Source organism: Populus alba, chromosome 1 (assembly GCF_005239225.2).
Source record: "Populus alba chromosome 1, ASM523922v2, whole genome shotgun sequence".
NCBI classification, from domain to species: Eukaryota; Viridiplantae; Streptophyta; class Magnoliopsida; order Malpighiales; family Salicaceae; genus Populus; species Populus alba.
Window position 1 is genome coordinate 40,559,637 of NC_133284.1, and position 19,794 is coordinate 40,579,430.

Below are 19,794 nucleotides of genomic sequence, written 5' to 3' on the forward strand. Positions count from 1 at the left end.
ATATTCCTTTATTTAGAATAAATGTAAGAATATTGACCCAAATTTTATGTATAAATCAATCAAAAAATTAACCTTGAATGATGTGCTAATTTGAGTATAAAATGTTATGTTTTATTGTTTAACATGTCATGATTGTTTCATATGTCATCTAACTAAACAATTTTAAAAAGAAATGTTTTTTTGGCTTTTAAGCATGACATTTAGATTTCAAAAACTACAAAATTAAGTTATAATTAATTCATCAATTCTTCAATCAATACCTAACCTTTGATCTTCTTTAACAAATCCTCAATTCATCTCTACAAACATTTAAATATTCTTAGAAAAAGAAAAATTATGAGCTTACTTCTTTGTTCAAATATGCAAATGGGATCTTCAAGGTTTGCATAACAAAAACCTTATTTTATCACCTACTTTAAGAACCACATAGATTGTATGTTGGTCTATCATCAATGATGATTTAGAATACATGATTGAAGAATCTTTTGGTCCATACTAAGAATAGATTTTGTAATAAAGAGATAATTTCTTCACATTAGAAGCAAAAAGAGTCTTTCATTCTAGGATAACCATACAAACCTCAACATATAAAAAAAATTCCATCTTAATATGGCTTAATGTTAAAAAATTTCCATGCAATTAATTTGACTCAATTGAGTGTATGACCCCGACACAATTTTTTTCCCTTTTTAATGTGTGTTTGTATTGAACAAACATCGTCTTCTTATGTTTAAAAAATAAAAAAACAGCCCATAAAAGAGCACGAGCACTATTTAGTGTGAGATGTTATTGGATGAGTAACATCCTTAAAAAAAAAAATATTTACTTATATTTATACTCAATGTCTTACGAGATATTATAACTTTTAATGTGAGATTTTATATATCTATATATTCTACTAAGAAATCTTAAATTGAAAAATCTATTGAAATTTCGACAAAGTCTCCCTTGTACTGAAAGATCCCAAATTATTGCCTAAAACCTGTTCCATATTAATATTCAACCAATCCACATCTCATTCATTGTCCAATCGTCATGGACTCATCACACCATATATAAAATTATCAATATAAAATATGCAAATCTGTAAATAAAAAACAAATTTAAGGAGTACAAATACACATTAATTATTTAGGATACAATCATTATTGTTCATGGTTGTAATGTACTTATAGTTAATATTAACTAAGATTACATCATGAAAATTATCAAGGAAGGAAAAAAAGTGATAATACATTTAAATTGCAACTCAGCATTATTAATAATTTATTTTCAATAATCAATAGAATTCATATGTTAGCCTATAGAATTCGTTCATTCTTTCACCCCTCACCGACATTATTTTCATTTCTAGAAAAATAAATTGTATTGTCCATTATCAGGCATTAGTTCCATTACCAAAAACTAATTTCTTCACTTCAGCATTATTCCCACTTTTGGGAATCTAAGTTCGTTGCCCCTCACCAAAAACTTATTCCTTCGCACCATACTACGCATTATTTTTCACTTTTGTGAATCTAATTTTGTTGCCCATTACCAGGCATTGGTTTCATTACCGGAAACTAATTCCTTCACCTCTTACTAGGCATTATTCCTCTTCCAAAAATCTAATTTTATTGTCCATTATCAAGCATTATTTCATCTTCTAGAAATCTAATTGTACTGCCCATTACCGAGCATTAGTTCCATTACCGGAAACTAATTATTTCATCTCTTATCGAGCATTATTCTCGCTTATAGGAATCTAATTTCGTTGCCCATTACCATAAACTAATTCTTTTGCCCTTTACCGGATATTATTTCTTTTTTCAGAAATCTAATTTGTGTTGCTCATTACTAAATATTAGTTCTATTCCTGGAAACTAATTCATTTGCCCTTTGTCAGGCATCATTTCCATTTTTAGGAATATAATTGTGTTTCCCATTACTAGAAACCAATACTTTACCCCTTTCCGGGCATTATTCTCACTTCCAAGAACCTAATTTTGTTGTTCATTATCGGAAACTAATTCTTTTACCCCGTACCAAGCATTATTCCCATTTTCAGGAATCTAATTTTGTTGCCCTTTACTGGATATTAGTTATATTATCAGAAACTAATTTTTTCTGTCTTACATTACAATTCTACACATAATATCATTGCATCATCAAAACTATTATTATAAACTAAGTAAAACAGGATTGAGGTGTACGACACTTACCTGCTACAAAAACTCTAGTGGTACCTCCCTGGCTGCAGAACTCTTGTGGCTTCTCTTGTATTAATAGATACACCACATTATTTTTCATTCCATGTGCATTCCTCCAAATTAATATTCTAAATCAATTTCTTTCATCTTAACCTTCATTTCTCATTCAATCCTCATTGAACTTTTAATTTATTTTCTTAGTTATCTCAATAAAAGAAACTCTTATAGCACATATACACACATATCTTCTGAAACTATATTCTTATAACCATTTCCAATTTAAATCTCACATCAAAGATACCTATAATTAAACAAGCAACTAAGCATATAAATTTCTTCCAATTAGGCATATAAAATTTCCTTGTTCCTTAACATGTTCTTCAAAACACATATAAAAAGTTCAAACAAAACTCAATAATAATGTTATTAACATTTATAGTTTTACATTTGAATGATCATAGTCATATATATATTATATCACACAAACATTATCGTATTTACATCAATTTATTGATATATTCTTCCTTTACATGAGAAATCAAACATACTCACAATAACATTCAGCTTTAGGTTCAATAATTCTCCATAAATTTCAACAACATAAATGTTTAAGTTAATCTACATAATATAACCAAACTCCTTTAAAATCATTTATTTCATAACATATACATTAATCTACTACAATATCACTTCACTACATATAATTATATTTCATGCAATGTAACCCCACATTGATTGACCATTGGACCCTTAAGGATCTCAGGGTTTTTTCTTCATCATTTTTATCTAAAGCAATAACTCAACACAATTTAATCTAACCCAATTGATCAATTCATAGTCAATTTACATTTTCCCTAAACTTTCACTCTAAACCCTAGCATCAATTTCATGATTTCAACTTCAATTGTTATCCATTTCATATGAAATTGCTAGATTAGGTTTAAAACTTCTTATTGAATAATAATCAAGTCTTCGAACCCCAACCAGTCAAAATATTCCATGTTTCCTTTTTTTTTTTACTCTTTTTTTCACCTTATCTCTTTAACTTAATCTTTTATCTCTTTGATCTTTCTTAATTCTAAGAGTGGATATATTTTTATCTCTTAAAACACTCTTTTTTCACTTTCCAGCCTTTAAAGGTATAAGAATAGAAGAAAATAAAAAATAGTCTTTTCTCCCAAAACAGTCCCCCGTCAATTTTACAAAAACAAAAACAAAAACGGTTCCACCGATACAACAAATCGGTCTAGCCGTTTCTCAAAAATAACTGGATCATTTTTTGCTACTGGAAAAGTTTGACATTTCGACCAAAAACCATTTCTTTTCCTATCTTCTTAACACTTTTTTTTCCCAATTTATTCTTTTCATCATTTTTTTTTCATATCATCACACTATAATTCCAATGATTTTATTATTTTTATTTATATTTTATTTATCCCAAGATTTACAGGATGACTCAAAGCCATAATATCATAGTTTGTGGGCAATGGGCGAAGGCTAAAAAAATTTAGAATTCTTTATTGATAACATTAGGTAAACAAAATATATCTATTCTCACTCCCCTTTTCTTAGATTTTGTTTGTTTTTATAACAGGTGAGGATTTTTGCATTATTTGATGGGTCCATCCTGCAAGATCCTTCAATGAAAATGCTATTAGAGAACTCTAACATCTGGTAATTAATGTCCTTATAGGGTTTATAGTAAATAGATATCTAGGTTAGTTTAATTTCACTCTAAACACCTTGCACATCATAGATAAACCGTCCACTTAAAATTTATTCTCTATATTTTTAATCTCTATTTTATCATTGTTCACAAACTTTGGAGGTGGGCAAAAATACAACTATAAACAACTGCATCTTTTTGTTACTTTAACCCTAATTATTTTTTAGGTTTTGTCATATAAGCATTATTATGTAAATGGCATAAAATTTTCATTTTACTATAAACTTTTCTTACTAATATAAAAGATCTTTATCCAATGCTGGCTTCCATGTTCCTACTAGCTTTGGAGAAATGCTTATTAAAATTTAAACAATTTACTCACTATAGACTCTTTATTTTTATGTTTTAAAAGTATATTTGAAAAAAATTAATTTTTTTCTTTACTTCAAATTAATATTTTTTAGTGTTTTTATATGATTTTGTTGTACTAATGTCAAATAATTTTTTAAAAATAAAAAATATTATTTTGATCTATTTTAAAAAAAAAACTTTAAAAAATAATCGTTATCATAATTTCAAACACCTTATACCTCATTAACCTAGCCACACTTTAATAATGATGCTCACTTTCTTTTTTATTATTAATATGGAATGTCTGGATTAGCTTGTGTGTCTCAACTAATATCACAGACCTTAAAATTAATGACTATATAATTTTTAATGACGCTAAGATAACTCGAACTCACATCTATTAAAAAATAAATTTAAAATTTAATCAGTTGAGTTTTCATAGAATTAACGATGCTTACTTCTTTGTATATCAAGAGGTTTACTTTATGTGCATCAATCATAGATTAAAAAAATGACTTGTTTTTGTACTTGCGGGACAACAACCACCCAAGTTATACCAGATAAATAAAATATGCTAGTGGCAAGTTCTGATTACACCTACATGATTACACTGATAAACTTTTTGCTAAAAAAACAGAAGACTTTCAATCCTCTAGCTGTAAAAGTTCTACATTGCTCAAAATCTGCTTCACTGCAACATTATGCTTTTGTATACATATTCCTTCAAGTTTTACTCTAAGACATGCTTATTTACTCCTCATTCTCTTAATCTATTCTAAAGTAGACTCAGTGACAATGACGAGTTATTCTTCAACCAAAATAAATTATTTATGTATATGTTGGTGGTGCTTGAAAAATAACAATTTCTATTTATAAAGCAACCTTTCAAAAAGTTTTAGATTCAAGAAATACAATCAAGATGAAAATAATTTAAGGTGTAAGGAAAGGTAGATTTTGAATTCCTAAACTTTGTTCAGGTAATTTGTTTAGAGAATTGTAACAACAAATTACCAAGTGATTGGTTGTTAGTGTGTGTTGATGGATTATGAATGTTATTAGCTTGAAAAAACTATTGAAAATGCTCTATTTTTTTTCATTGGGTTTTTTCTATTGTATTTACAGTATGTGTATGCTATTTTTTAATGTTGGCAGACTCCTGTCTCTCTTTTAAAGTGTATTTGATACTTAGCTTGTGCTTTTTGCTAAAGTTTTTCCCTCTAGTTTCGATATTTATGCTTTCGTTTATGCATATTGACACACACTTAATAACACTGGTCTTTTGCTAAACTTCTTTTGATTTTATTTATTTTGTTTTGTTTTTTTTAGGGCACTCTCTAAAATTTAGTTGTTTTTTTTCTTTCTTGTAGGTTAGCTCCACTTTTGATTTTGAACTGGTCCAATCATTACCTCCTCTACTTTTCTGTTTTATTAAAGAATGGAAACTTAATGAATGAAAAAATATATTTTTTTTAAATAAAAATTTCACTATTAAAAAAAAATAGCTCAAAAATATATATTTTCCAACTCATTTTTTCTATATATCCCAGGACCATAAAGTTATTTTCAACCCATTTTTCATTATACAACTCAACATATTAATAGATTTTATTTAAAAAATATTTAACAAGTTTATAAAAAATGAAAAAAAATACTAATATATTTTACTTAAAAAATATTAACAAGGCTATATGTCTATAATATTATATTTAAAGTATTTATATCATATGTATAATTATATTTTTATAAAACAAACTATATATAAATATATAATATAATAAATTATTATTTTTTCCATCATAGCACTTTTCATACCTTATTAATTTTTTATTATAAGTGGTCAAATATTAACATCTAATATTTTTATATATATTGGATAAATTTTAAAATCAATTAAAATATGAATAAGTAATTTTCCACTTTATTTTTTTTATAATATGATCAAACACTAAAAAATATTTTTTAATTAATTAATTTATTATTAGGTATAAAAAAATAATTTATTTTTCAAAAATTTATTTTTTTATGAAACCACTATTATTTAGAAAAAAAACTATTTTCTGACAAATAAATAATATATTTAAAGTATTTCAATTTTTATTGAAACAATTGATTGATGTTTTCTAGAAATAAATGATGTCTTATTACTGTATCTGCGTTTTCTTACAAATAATTTTATTGAGCTTTTATATATATATATGTATATGTATATATATATATATATATGTATATGTATATATTTCTATTCTAGCTTGTTTGTCAGTGTGGTAGCGGTTGTTTTTCAAATAGTTTTTCGTGCTGAAATACATGTCAATAATGTTTTTTCATTTTTTAAAAATTATTTTTGATATTAATACATCAAAACAATTTAAAAAATACAAACTACATTCAATTTTAATAATTTTTTTTTTTTAAAATTAATGAAAACGACGGTTGAAACGGAGAGCTAAACTGCTTCCAAATCGAAGTGTCAATACACCGAGAGAAACTCCCACACGCATGTAAAGCACGTGTCAACTGTCAGTCTGGACAGACTGAAATCCCCACACCTTCACAAGGCCCCGAAATTATAAAATCAAAAACAAAAACCAAACAGCACATTTTGAGAAAAGAAAATTTAAATTTGATAAAAAATCGAATGGCCAATCTTCCTCAATCTCTATCGATGAACGCACCGTTCGGAGTCCCAAGCGCGTCTAATCCAGCCTCCGCTGCAGTAGCCGGAGCTCCGGCTAACAAAGACCGGAAGATGGCATCAGCAGAGCACTTGGTTCTTGACCTAAGCAGTCCTGATCTTCGTGAAAACGCCCTTCTTGAACTCTCTAAGGTAACAACAGTATTACCAAGTAGATGGCTTAATTTTTTTTTCTTAAGGAAGAAATTGAGAATTGAAAAATTAGGATTTTGTTTGAAACCCTCATAATTATGAAAAGAGAATTTAGTGTCTTTAATTGTTTTTATTTAAGAAAAAATAGTTAATTTCATGAGAACTATTCTTTTGTAAAACAGCTATAATACTATAGACAGTTGAATAGGAAGGAATTGTATGATTATTGGCGTAAAACAGATCCGTCACTAGCTCGGCACCACCCATGATTTGTGGTTTTTACTCCATTTTATGCAGCTGAGGAAGAAAAAGGCCACCCCTGAACTAGTGAAACTTAGAATTCAAGGCATATTCAAACTTTTCATTCAATAGAACATTTTATAATTAAACAGGATGTGAGTTTTTCTTTTTAAATTGGAGGCCCGTTATCGTTGGATGCTACCTGATAGTTTGTTTTGCATGCAAAGGAACCTTTACCTTGGTTGGCTGCATACATGTGAGAGGGGAAAGTTTTACCATTTACTTTGCACACCAGTTCTTTTTCTATATATATATATATATATATATATGCTTAAACAAGAAATAGATACACATACACAGCTGGAGGTGGTCCATGTGCAATAGCTTCATTTAAACTTGTTGTGTGCAGATCTTGCCATTTTTTCTCCTTGCGTGGTTATTCCATTTAGTTGTTGAACATTCAAGTGCTGCCATTATAAACTAGTGTCTGCCTTTGCTTTCATTTTTAGAACAAGGATTTATTTCAAGAATTGGCTCCTTTCGTGTGGAATTCTTTTGGTACTATTGCTGCACTCATACAGGTATGCCTAATAAACTTGTGTTTGTTTTTGTTTTCATTTATAGAAGAGAGAATTATTTCAAGATTTGGCTCCATTGTTGTGGAATTCTTTTGGTACTATTGCTGCACTGTTACAGGTATGCCATTTGAAGTCGATATTATCAGATCCTTGCTTAATTATTCTCCCTCTTCGTTCATGTTGAATTGTGATATACTTTAGCTTGTAGAATTTCCTACACAACTTCAAATCTTCATTTTTTTCAATTGGAATTGTAGAAGCTCTTGCTATTTTTCCATGATTTTAATGCATTATGCTGACAAAAAATAGAATAAACATGTATCATATCAAGGATAGGAAGTGCGTGAATTAGAATGTTCCATGTTGTAAGGATACAGCAATTGCTTCTCTATGATCTGTTGAAACTGGGCAAAATTGTTGATGTTTTACTGCATACATTCATAATTGAGTTAATATTTATTGCTTGTTTATTTTTGGAGCGCTTTTGTTTTTGTTTTTTGATTGTTAGTTTAGCTTGTCAATTGGACCTATTTGACTGGTTTGTGTGACTTTTTGTTTTAATTTTTGTTGGAGCTCAATAAACAAAATAAACACCACTGGTGTTATTTAGTAGTTCTCGTGTCCTTGACACATTGCTTTTTTGTTTTCCAGAAATTGTACATGGTTTAAAACTTTTCAACACTCAAAGTGCTTGGTGTATGTTATTTCCATGATTTTCAACTTTTCCTGTTGTTTGCAGGAGATCGTTTCAATATACCCTGTCTTGTCACCACCTAACTTAAGTCCTGCACAATCAAATCGAGTTTGTAATGCCCTGGCTCTTCTTCAGGTCAGAGTTTTTTTTCTTGTAGTTCCTTAGGTTGCTGTTATGTATACTTCTACTTTAGTTTTTTCAACTTTACTTCTTGCCCTTTATTGGTAATTTATTCTGTGCATATATTGTTATATATTTCCCATTAAGAGATTATGATTTGAGATATTGAACACTTCTAGGTATTCAAATGAAGTAGTATTATATGCTCACATTCTCAATGCTTTTGGTGGTGTGGGGGTTAAAAGTTCAATTTATCAATGATTAAAGACTTAATATTCTGGCTTCTTGCGCGAATCTCACTTTTATTATTTTGGGAAATATTGTGTATGCTTGACATTCGACAGATTCAAATATCACTTTCCATGTGGCTATCTATTACGATAATTATTGCCAGCTTGTTGACATGTTTGAGCATAGAGGAGATGATGTAGGTGTTTATATTTAAATGCATCTATTAGAAGAGGGACAATGCAGAAATTATTTTTCAAAGCATTTCTATAAATGGTTAAATTATTTGTGGAATTTTATGTGTCGTAGTGTTTTCCCAGAGAACTAAAGTATTTATTGACAGTATTTGAGAAAAATGAAAGCTCAAAACTAAAAATTAGAAGTAGAGAAGAAAAAGAATATGCTTTACAAATTGTTTTTTCTTTTGTCTGATTTCATGATATGCTGCTTGTTTCTGTTTTTTGCCTGCTAATCACTTGGACAAATGTTGAAGTGTGAACCTGGATATTTTAAGTCATTGTACCTTTTGTGGTTCTTTTTATTCTATTTCCAGCTCTTAGTTATTTCTAATGCTTATGATCTATTTTATATTTTCTTACAGTGTGTGGCTTCACATCCAGACACAAGAATGTTGTTCCTCAATGGTAACATTCTTGATCTCGTTTACTCAATTGAATAACATTTGAGAGGAGAAATCTATTATTCTTGTTTGGATTGTGGCTCAAATTTGAGATGACAATATATAAAGTGTGAAGTTTTCAATTTTCACAGCTGGGTGTCTCAACTTCGATTTTTATCAATTGAGTTGCCCATCTGCTAATAATGTTACAATCAAGTGCCTCAATGAATGTCTATTATCAAATTTGTTGACATACCCATTAAATGATGACATGGACACCAAAAACTTACAAGAATATGTGTTTCTTGGGTTAATTGGTGTCATGGCATGCCTAGAGTGATAAAGACCTAATTTTTTTTGTAAGATTCTGGTGTCCATGTCATCATTTAAAAAAAAAAAAAAAAACATGTCCATGGCACTTAATTGTACCTTTATCAATAGTTGAGCAACTTAATTGATAAAAATTGAGGTTGAGACACCCAATTGTGAAAAGAAAAATTGTTTGGACAGTTAATTTACATTTATCTCCGCAGATTTTGTTTTTATGGGAAGAATAATTTTTTCACTACCTTGTGGAGATGATAAATTCTGTTTAATGTGTTGTATTCTTCCAAGTGACTGCTTTTTTTCCGCTGCAGCTCATATACCTTTATATCTGTACCCTTTTCCTGAATACAACTAGCAAATCAAGGCCTTTTGAGTACCTGAGGCTCACTAGTTTAGGTGTCATTGGTGCCCTAGTGAAGGTACTTCATCCTTTCTGATATCCTATGTCTCAAACTCGTGATTTTTATATTCTTTATTATTTTATAGTTCAATGTCTGAACCTTTTTGTAGTTAACCATCATAGCTTCACAGAACAATATATGTGTGGGTTGGTTTCTCATAAAAGAATGATAAATGTATGGGTGTGTGCATTTATCCACATCACTCTATCTATGTATCACTTGGCACAAACAGGTCAACATTTATTCAAGCAAACAAACGTTATATTGTTTAGTTAACTTTGTTGCATTGATCTCTACATTGAAGCTCATGTTTTGTTGCTTTTGGTAACAAGTAGTTCAAAATTTCGATCTTATTTCTTCTCTGTTCTTTACCAGGTTGATGATACAGAAGTTATTAGTTTCCTTCTTTCAACTGAGATTATTCCACTGTGTCTGCGTACTATGGAGATGGGAAGTGAATTGTCAAAAACAGTTGAGTGTTGTTATTTTACATCCTTCTGTTTTTCCAAATATGTCAAAAACCTTATTCTGATTCTGTTTACTTTCACCATTTATGCCTTTGTTTGGATGTTTGTTTGGTGGACAACTGACCCACTGGAGACACATGGTGATAATGAATTTATTCAGTTTTCTTAAAGAAAAACTTTAGTGTTTTAGAAAATGTCTTTCAAATATCTGAGTTCAATGTATTAAAAATATTGAGTTATAGTATAGAGTTATTGTGTAGAATTCCCAGGTTTATTTTAATTGTAGAGTTAATTGAACTTCTATCAGCACTTTGGTGTAGGAAAAAATTGAGATTTCTGCTATACAAAGGATTTGTGGTGAGGTAGGGTTTGCTATTCATGGAATTAGAGTAGAATAAGCTTGTTTAGGAAGCAACAAGGAGAAATTAGGCGGGTGAACAGTGATTCATGGAATTAGAGTAGAATAAGCTTGTTTAGGAAGCAATAAAGAGAAATTAGGCGGGTGAACAGTGATTCGGTTACTGCAGCAGCGATATGTTTAAGCAAGAAAGAATAATTACGAGAAAATAGAACAAGAGAAAGAAGAAGAAACCTCAGGCACTAAGCTTTCAAAATAACTCTGAAACTCAATTTATTTCATAAATCAGCTCTGCTGAAACATAAAACATAGTATCCTTATTCATAGAGATTAAGACTAGGATTACTAATCCTCACTTGACTAGCAAAGAAACTAAACAGGAATAAACTATTAAAGACCAAGACTCCAAAATCCTAAATAAGAAGACTAGACCTTCAAGTAATTCTCATAATTACTAAAATGCTCCTGATTCACCAGAACATGCAGTAATTGTTGACCGAAAAAACTTCTTGCTTGATGAATAATCAGTTAATGTAGCTTTGGGTTTCCAAACTGAAGTGTTTCTCCAAGAATAACATAGCTACTCCATCACATTTCCTTGTTCAGACAATGAAATCAATATCTTTAATTGTATGTTATTTTTCAAGTCGCCATAGGGTTAAATGACTTGTTTTTGAGGCTAGTGGAAGCAAAAGATATCACTAACCTAAACTTCATCAGCTATATTATGTTTTTAACAACCTAGATTTCCAGAAAGTTGGGCTAATGTTTTTGCTTACCATTTTTCACTTGTCAAAATATTGAAACGGGTTTGTCTGCTCTGATTTCTTCACACCAGCTTTGAAATGTTTTCCGTCTTGGGGTGCCCTTTCAGAATGAAATGATACAATGTCCTGTTTCTTTTGTTCCACTCAATTCTTTTGGTTGCTATGCAGCTCCTTGAAATAGTCCTGAGGTTGCTAATACGGATCTTCTTGAAAGTTTCAATCTGTGCACTTACTTCTTACCAATTATGTGTACAATTGTTCAATCATATGATTTATTGTTGAAATGCAATGGAGAGTATGATTTTCATAAACCTGTAATATCAATGAGATTGGATGTTTGAAAACACGTTACAGACACATGGTTCTGTGATGGTAAGGTACTATATGATCGAGTTGTCTCCTTTGTTCTTAAATAACAAATGGCTTGTCACTATACATGTGATAAGATAATTGTGAATGATAATCTTTCAGCTAGAGTTCTCCTTTCTGTTGGCAGGTTGCCACATTTATAGTTCAAAAGATTTTATTGGATGATGTGGGCCTGGATTATATTTGCACTACAGCAGAACGGTTTTTTGCAGTGGGCCGAGTTTTGGGGAACATGGTTGCAGCACTTGCTGAACAACCGTCATCACGGTTATTAAAACATATTATCCGATGTTATCTTCGACTTTCAGATAATCCAAGGTTGTTACATTTCCAAATAAACAATGGCTCCAAGCAGCCAGCTGGCTCTGTACTTCTTGCTTTGATTGTGTTGATGATTCTTCATTTATAAATTATTTGTTCTGACTTCATGTTTCCATTGGGATTTTTTTTGTCTTTGGAATTCAGGGCTTGTGATGCTTTGCGAAGTTGCCTGCCAGACATGCTGAGAGATGCCACCTTCAGTAGCTGCCTACGTGTAAGTACAGCTTGTGTAATTGTTAATATTCCCTTTTCTATTACCTTAGGAGTCATCTGGAGGATGGTGATTTTTAGCTTGTCCATAATCAGGTGAATTTTGACTGAGGCAAGGACTGCAAGCCATTTATATGGTTTGAAATTCCTAACAAGCAGTTAGCAACCTTGTCCTGATTACTGCCACACTGATTGAGATTCTACAGCTGCTTTTATAGGCCAGTTTTTGTTTTTGACGGCAACAATTGGAGTAGTGCATTTGAACCCATTGATAGAAATTTCACCCCTACAGTTTGCGATGTGCATGATCTGGCTGTTGAATTGAATTGCATGTGCTTGATTGTTCTATCGATGAAGTTGATCATGTGGCATATCTTTATGTTTAATTGAAACATGAGTTGTTTTAGAACCACTTTTTTTAAGTTTGAAGTTAGAGTCTTTAGATGGGGATTATAATCACGACACCATGATTAACCAAGTACATGTTTTGCTGACGTTTCTGACTGGATGCATGCTTGTGTGTTTTATGTGAAAATATTAATAGCTAATTAGGATAAGAAATTTATTTGTGTTCCATGCCTCAAAAATTAGTTAACTGTGTCAGGAATATCAATATTTGGAGTTTCAAATGATGTATAGGTTCTCCCTTTATTTCCCTAGAATAATTTTTCAAAATCAAGTATCTTTTTTCCCCTCCCCCGTCCCCTTCTTTCTTCCGGCAATAACCAATTTCATGGTCTTTGTACATTGTAACTTCTTCAGGAAGATCCAACAACAAGGCGATGGCTACAACAGTTGCTTCACAACGTGGGAGGGAATCGGGTGGTTCCGGGACTTCAGGCTGGTGGGGGATTTGATCATATGCTGGTGAACTAATACCGCAATTTTATTTATGTTCCATTGCTTCAAGACCTACTGTCTTCCTTTTTAATGTGCGATAGCGTTTCTGGTAACTGTAATTAACACCCAGAAGAGGAAGCAATGGAAGACAAAAAAAAGCTAGTTATCATTTAGCTGGTATTTGTTCATGTATAATGAAAAGAGAGGTGCTCCTTTGTTTACATTATCGCTAGTCTTTTTTTCCCTACCATCAATCTGTTATTTTAGTGGGTTTTTTTTTTTTTTTTTTTTAATACTCCTCATTGTGTATTTCTGCGTAACAACATATAATTGCACTTGGACAAAACCCTGGTGTCTCCATGTAGTCTCTCAAGTTCCCATTTCTCTCATCGTCACTACCTGTACAAGCATTGGGCATTGGCTCGACTATGCCCCCTGCGCTCACCCTTTTTACGAGCCGGATGGCGTGGTGAGGTGATCATAGCCAACTGTGCCAAGTTCCAGTCATCAACAATGGATGCTGCTGAGGGGTCTTCCTATTATCAGCCATTAAACTTATCCAATGCATGATGAGGTCTATTTTGATGATGAAAAACCCAACAAAAATTGACTTATTACAGTAACATAGTCAATAAAACCATAGAGGCTATGGTCAATCGTTAAGGTACAATTGATTTTTTTCTTTTTGGGGGAGAGGTGGGTGGGCATATTCTAGGTATCACATATATTTGCAACAAACAAAGTCGCAACATCTGTGATAAAGGAGTATAATCAAACATAAGGGTAGCCTGAAGCCTATTATATAGCCCAGCAACCTTACTTAACTCTTCTATATCTTAAAGACATGTTCAATAGTAATTAAGGAGACAAATGGATAGGGTTAAGGTAACCTAACATGTAAGAGAGACGGGGCTAGAAATTATACAATTAGCTAGGTTTGTGTAGAATTGTTCATTTTTCAAAATGGTGGACATGTTCTACCCAATTAAAGACATAAAAAAAGTTGTTTTTAAATAATTCATTAAGAAAAACAACCAATCAACAAGGAAACATATCACTAAATTCATAGATCAATGTAGTGATGGTGCAACAAATCCTTTCATGAAGCTAAGACTATTTGGCTCATCACTAATCAAAATAATTTTTACTAGTTCTTTATGCAGCCAACCAATTATATCAATAATTATGATGAAATATATATAATTTTTTTAGAAGCATTTTTATAAAATAGAACAAGAGGTGACACTAACTGACTTAGCCAGGATATTTTATGATCCAAGAGAGTCTATAAAAAAATTATGCTATTTGATTAATGACTTTAAAACTATGTATAATACAACTATAATAAAGTAAGAGTGCATCAAACCTAGTTTAGAGAGGGAGAAGTGGAATGCCAGGAACCAAGTACTTAGATATATAAACCATTACAAACGATGTTGCTTGTTATGAAATGATTTTGGCAAAATAATTAGAAAATAAAAAGTTAAAGGGAATTTACCTAGTTAGTTACTTGAATAAGGTCATAATGTTACAAAAGGATATTAAGTCTGGTAGATCTCATTATTTAATGATCAATTCAAAAATTAAAAAAGAGTTTAAAGAAGATCAACCATAGCTAATTTTAATTGTAAAACTCAAAAAGGGAAGGTCATTCAAAATGGTTGTATAAAGAAAGTCTAAAAAGGACAGCAAGGCTAGTAGCAAAGACAGAAACAATTAAAACACTTAGTGAAGGCAAATAGTACTCTTTTGACATAAAAAAAATTGGAGAAATTTTTGACCAACTGATGTATGGGGGAAAATCAAACTTTTTGATAGTCATATGATTCCTTTTGTTAAATAGTTTAAATGGAATAAATATTGCAGATAGCATGAATCATTGAGACATGACACTAATAGTTTTGTTATCTTTAAGAACGAAATCCAGAAGCACTTGATGTTGATCGTATTCGCCTTTTAGATAAAAAAAAATGAAGGTTGATAACGACATTTTCTCTAAAATGATATGAGTAGTGGCTACTCCTAAGCTAGAAGGACTCTTTGATAAAAAAAGAATTACAAAATGTAAGGTTTAATTTACTATAACAAAGGTGAGAATTAGTCATATATTTTACTATTACAAATATATATATTGATCATGGAGAAGCCAAAAAAGATCAAGGTATGCCTTATTGAGATATGCAAGTTCCTTATATACTATACCATCATTTCTAAATGAGAGTGCTTGAGGGAAAAAGTTGAGCCGACTTAATTATTGGGTTTTCCGAAACATATATACATAGTGGAAACAATAATTTAAAATTTAAAATTTTTTAGGAGTTCCAAGAATCCCATTAGATAATCTTGGATTGTTTAGGGTTTATGTGAAGATTACTTGAAGTTCAAGTATTCTTTTGAGGTTTGATTAATTTTTTCAAGGTTGGACTGTGACAAACCACAAGTCTTTCCAATTATCCGACCTTTAATAGTAATTCACACAAACACTAGTGAGAAAATCTTCTAAAACCTTTTTTTTTAGAAGAAATAAATTGTTATGCCTAGGAGTGTTAACTTTATTTGTTCTCCTAAAGTTACAAGTGGGTAACTGCCAGTCTACCTACCATTTATACATAATATATGCTCGGTCATTTTCTTAGCAAGTACATAATTTTTCTTTATTGAGAAAATATGAGGTATAAAATTTTATTTTATAGGAAAACCTGATAACCTTTTTTTTTTTGTTTGAAAATATTAAGCTGTATAAATCCAAGAATAATGATAAGATACAAGGGACATACCCTAAGTAGTAAAAATCTAAAGACCGTATTAATAGTCTATACGGTCAAAATAAAAAACAAAGTTAAAACAATAAGAAAACAAAGCGAAAGCTAAAATATAGACATTTGGTTGATCAATTAACAAAAAAAATCCCAGGAATCAGTCAGCTGGTTTATGGTAACCTTAAAAAAGGTCGACCTATTCTACAATGAAACCTAATAAAAACCCTAGGAACTGGTCGACCGGTTTTTGAGAAATCCAAAGCCGATTGACCAATTTTTACAAAGATATCAATACTATGTAGCCAAACTGGATCTAGAGAGACCAAGATAAAAAGCACCTAGTCAAAATTCATGCTCTTCTTCTTCTTTCTTTGAGTAATAAGAGATAAATCACCATCAAATAAGGTCTTAAGAGAGATTATAGGTGACATTTGCTTGTTAGTAGTGCACCGAGTTAAATTCAAATGGCCTTGTTGAGATGACCCAACATGCCTCTCATTTCATGATAGTGGATGCCTAGAACCAACATCTTTATGATGGTTAGATTGCTAAGCTGGTGTTGGCAATAAATCCTAAAAAGCTTTTAATATTGCCACTTCTAACAACCAGATGATTAATCTAAGTATGATTGTCATTTTTCTTTGGTGGAGATGTCATTTTAGTGTTTAAGGAAGACATAATATGTTTAGGGTTTTTAATCCTTTTCTTTCTTTATAAATAATTAAGTCATTTGAAAGAAGAATTGATGTTTTTACGAGGAAGATGAAGAATTAGGTTTCATATGGAGATTTTATAAAACCTAAATGTCATGTTTAAAATAGACAAAGCATGTTTATTTGAAATTATTTGATTGGCTGATATGTTAGATATAAATTAAGAGCATGGTCGATAATCTTAGGCAAATAATGCTCGCTATCCATGTCATAGATAATCAATTTGTTTGATTGATTCCAGGACTAATATTATAGGGGAATATTCTTTTATTTGGTCTAGAAAAAAAAAATTAAGAGCATTGCTTATATAAAAAATTAAACATTCCATTTATTGATTATGCAAGAACATTAGTTATTCACAACCATATAAGGAAAGGAAAGCTAAAATCAATCATTAATGGTGAAACCAATCAAGTATAGGAAGAGTTCAGATCAAATAAGAAAGATAGAAAGCGATCAATTGTTGTGGCAAGAGTTCACATAATTGACTAAAGATTCATTCGTATTCAAAGCATAAATCCTTAATGGATAAATTGATATTTGCAGTATAAGTAAGGACTCATCATTTGGATTATCTATAAAGGATTAGATTTAAGTATTTACATGAAATTCTAACATTGCACTCATATAAATACACCTTCTAGTACTGAAAAAGACGGTCAATCTCATATATATATATATATATATATATATATAATTTCTTTATAGCTTTCATATAAATTTATCTTTCATTATCGTTTTTTTTTCAACTCCTTTATTTACAAGTTTTCCTTTACATTCAAATTTATTTTCTTTTTATACCATGTATTTATTATTTACATATCGAACACTTGAAATAATATATTTTTTTACGATACGGATACTCATATTTTGATTCATTTATAACGTTGTTATTTATTTATTCTCCATATTCAATTTCTAATTTTAGTTTCTCCTATGTGAAAGGAAGAATAAAAAAAAATGGCATATTTGAGCCAAAAAAATTATCTAATTGATTAACAAACCTTGTTGTATTGTTCTTCCATGGGGAGCTGATATAGTAACCGAGCAAGATTTCCTTCACCAAGTCAGGTATTAGGTTTTTTTTTGCTTCCAAGTTTGAACAACCACTATTATGATTTCTACACACATTGTTATGGGTATTTCAACATTCTATTTATTTTATATATGAATGAATTTTTATGTATCATCATTAGTAAGTGTTAATTTGGATCCAATTAAGAAAAATGATTGATGATTAATATTGTATGTTTATTTGTTTAATTATAGTGAGAAATATATGAGCTTATAAAAATATAAAAACTTTGACTTTTTATAATTTATGTATGTGTATAAACTAAGAAAAAAATTAGGCAGTCTTATCTAAATCCACATAGAAGATAAAAAATAAATTTGGAAAAAATGAATTAAATAAATATATGTAGCAATTTAGTGCCATCAGTTTGCATAAAAAAGATAAATACATATTACACATGAGAATTGATTATAAAACATAATTTTTAACCTGTCATACATAAATTCAGCGCTATTGAATCATGTTCATAACTTTCTACTTAAATATTTCTCTTGTTTTTGTTTTTGTTTTTGTTTTTTTTTTTCTAAAATTTTTATGAAGAAGATATGAACAATTAATTAAAAGAATCAGTGTAAAGCTATTCAATAATAAATAGATGGAATTAGCCAATTACTCGCACTATGTTGTGAGTGGGATTCTATGTTAATTCTTAGAGCAAGAAACGAATGTGCTAGTATTATAAGCTCATTTTCTTGCATAATGACAAATTTTACTTGAGAATTGAAAAATTATTGCGTTTATTTAATAAAGCAAAGTGAAAATGATATGAATTAAAAAATTTATTAAAAGAGTTGTTAACGCAAATTAGAATCTAAAATGAGAAATTAAAAGATAGATACACATGATAATTTTTTTATCTTGTGATGTGATGCGGGATTTTTTTTTTTTAAAATTTTCTTTCATTTAATGATATGGAAATAAAATGGAGTTCCAACAAAAACATAATAATTTAAATGCTACGAAAAAAATAATTGGTAGTATAATTTTATTATTAATATATTTTTTAATCAAACATATGACTTTTATTAGCTATGTTGTTTATTGCAAAAAAGCTGTAAGCAATTAAAATTAATAGCCAAAAAAAATCTAACAATTTGAAATAATAATATAAAAGCTACCTCTTTAATTAATATTTCTTTCACATGTTAATCCTTTTTTCTGGTAAAATAATTTTTTTAAAAAAGTTTTGTTTTTTAAACAAAACCATATCATAATCTTAAAAGCTAATTTTAATAAAATAAAATAAAATAATAAATTAATAATTTTAACGTGAATGTATTAAAAAACTAACAATCATAATGTTGAGAATAATTATATAAAAAATACATAATAAATATTTAAAAATAAATATTTCCTGAAGCATATTGAATTCATATATAATTATTCAAAAATCAAATTTTAAAATCTCCATGGAAGACACTAATATTATTTAAAAATAATGATATATTTATATAATTATTTAAACATCATTTAAATAATTTATTTGAAAAGTCTTGAAAAATAAAATGTGATAAAATATATATTTTTTTTTAAAAAAACAAGATGATAAAACAAATTGATGGGTCAAGTATGCATGGGTTATATGTGTGTTCGACCCGCTTTAAAATCTGGGCTTAAGCATCTATTCTTTTCCTCTTTAAAAAGTAAATGACACGTTTCAATCTCTCCCTTTCTTTAA

The 19,794-nt window shown here is 29.7% G+C and overlaps 1 protein-coding gene across 1 annotated transcript; it reads left to right on the top strand.

The window, feature by feature from the left end:
- Positions 1 to 6,759: 6,759 nt before the first annotated feature.
- LOC118056813 (uncharacterized) lies at positions 6,760 to 13,823 on the top strand. Its single transcript, XM_035069173.2, is given in 10 exon segments — positions 6,760 to 7,030; positions 7,895 to 7,966; positions 8,588 to 8,677; positions 9,492 to 9,534; positions 10,148 to 10,173; positions 10,175 to 10,255; positions 10,613 to 10,708; positions 12,326 to 12,516; positions 12,664 to 12,733; positions 13,492 to 13,823. Coding segments are annotated over 10 exon segments (972 nt in total). The 5' UTR covers positions 6,760 to 6,841; the 3' UTR covers positions 13,606 to 13,823.
- Positions 13,824 to 19,794: the final 5,971 nt, after the last annotated feature.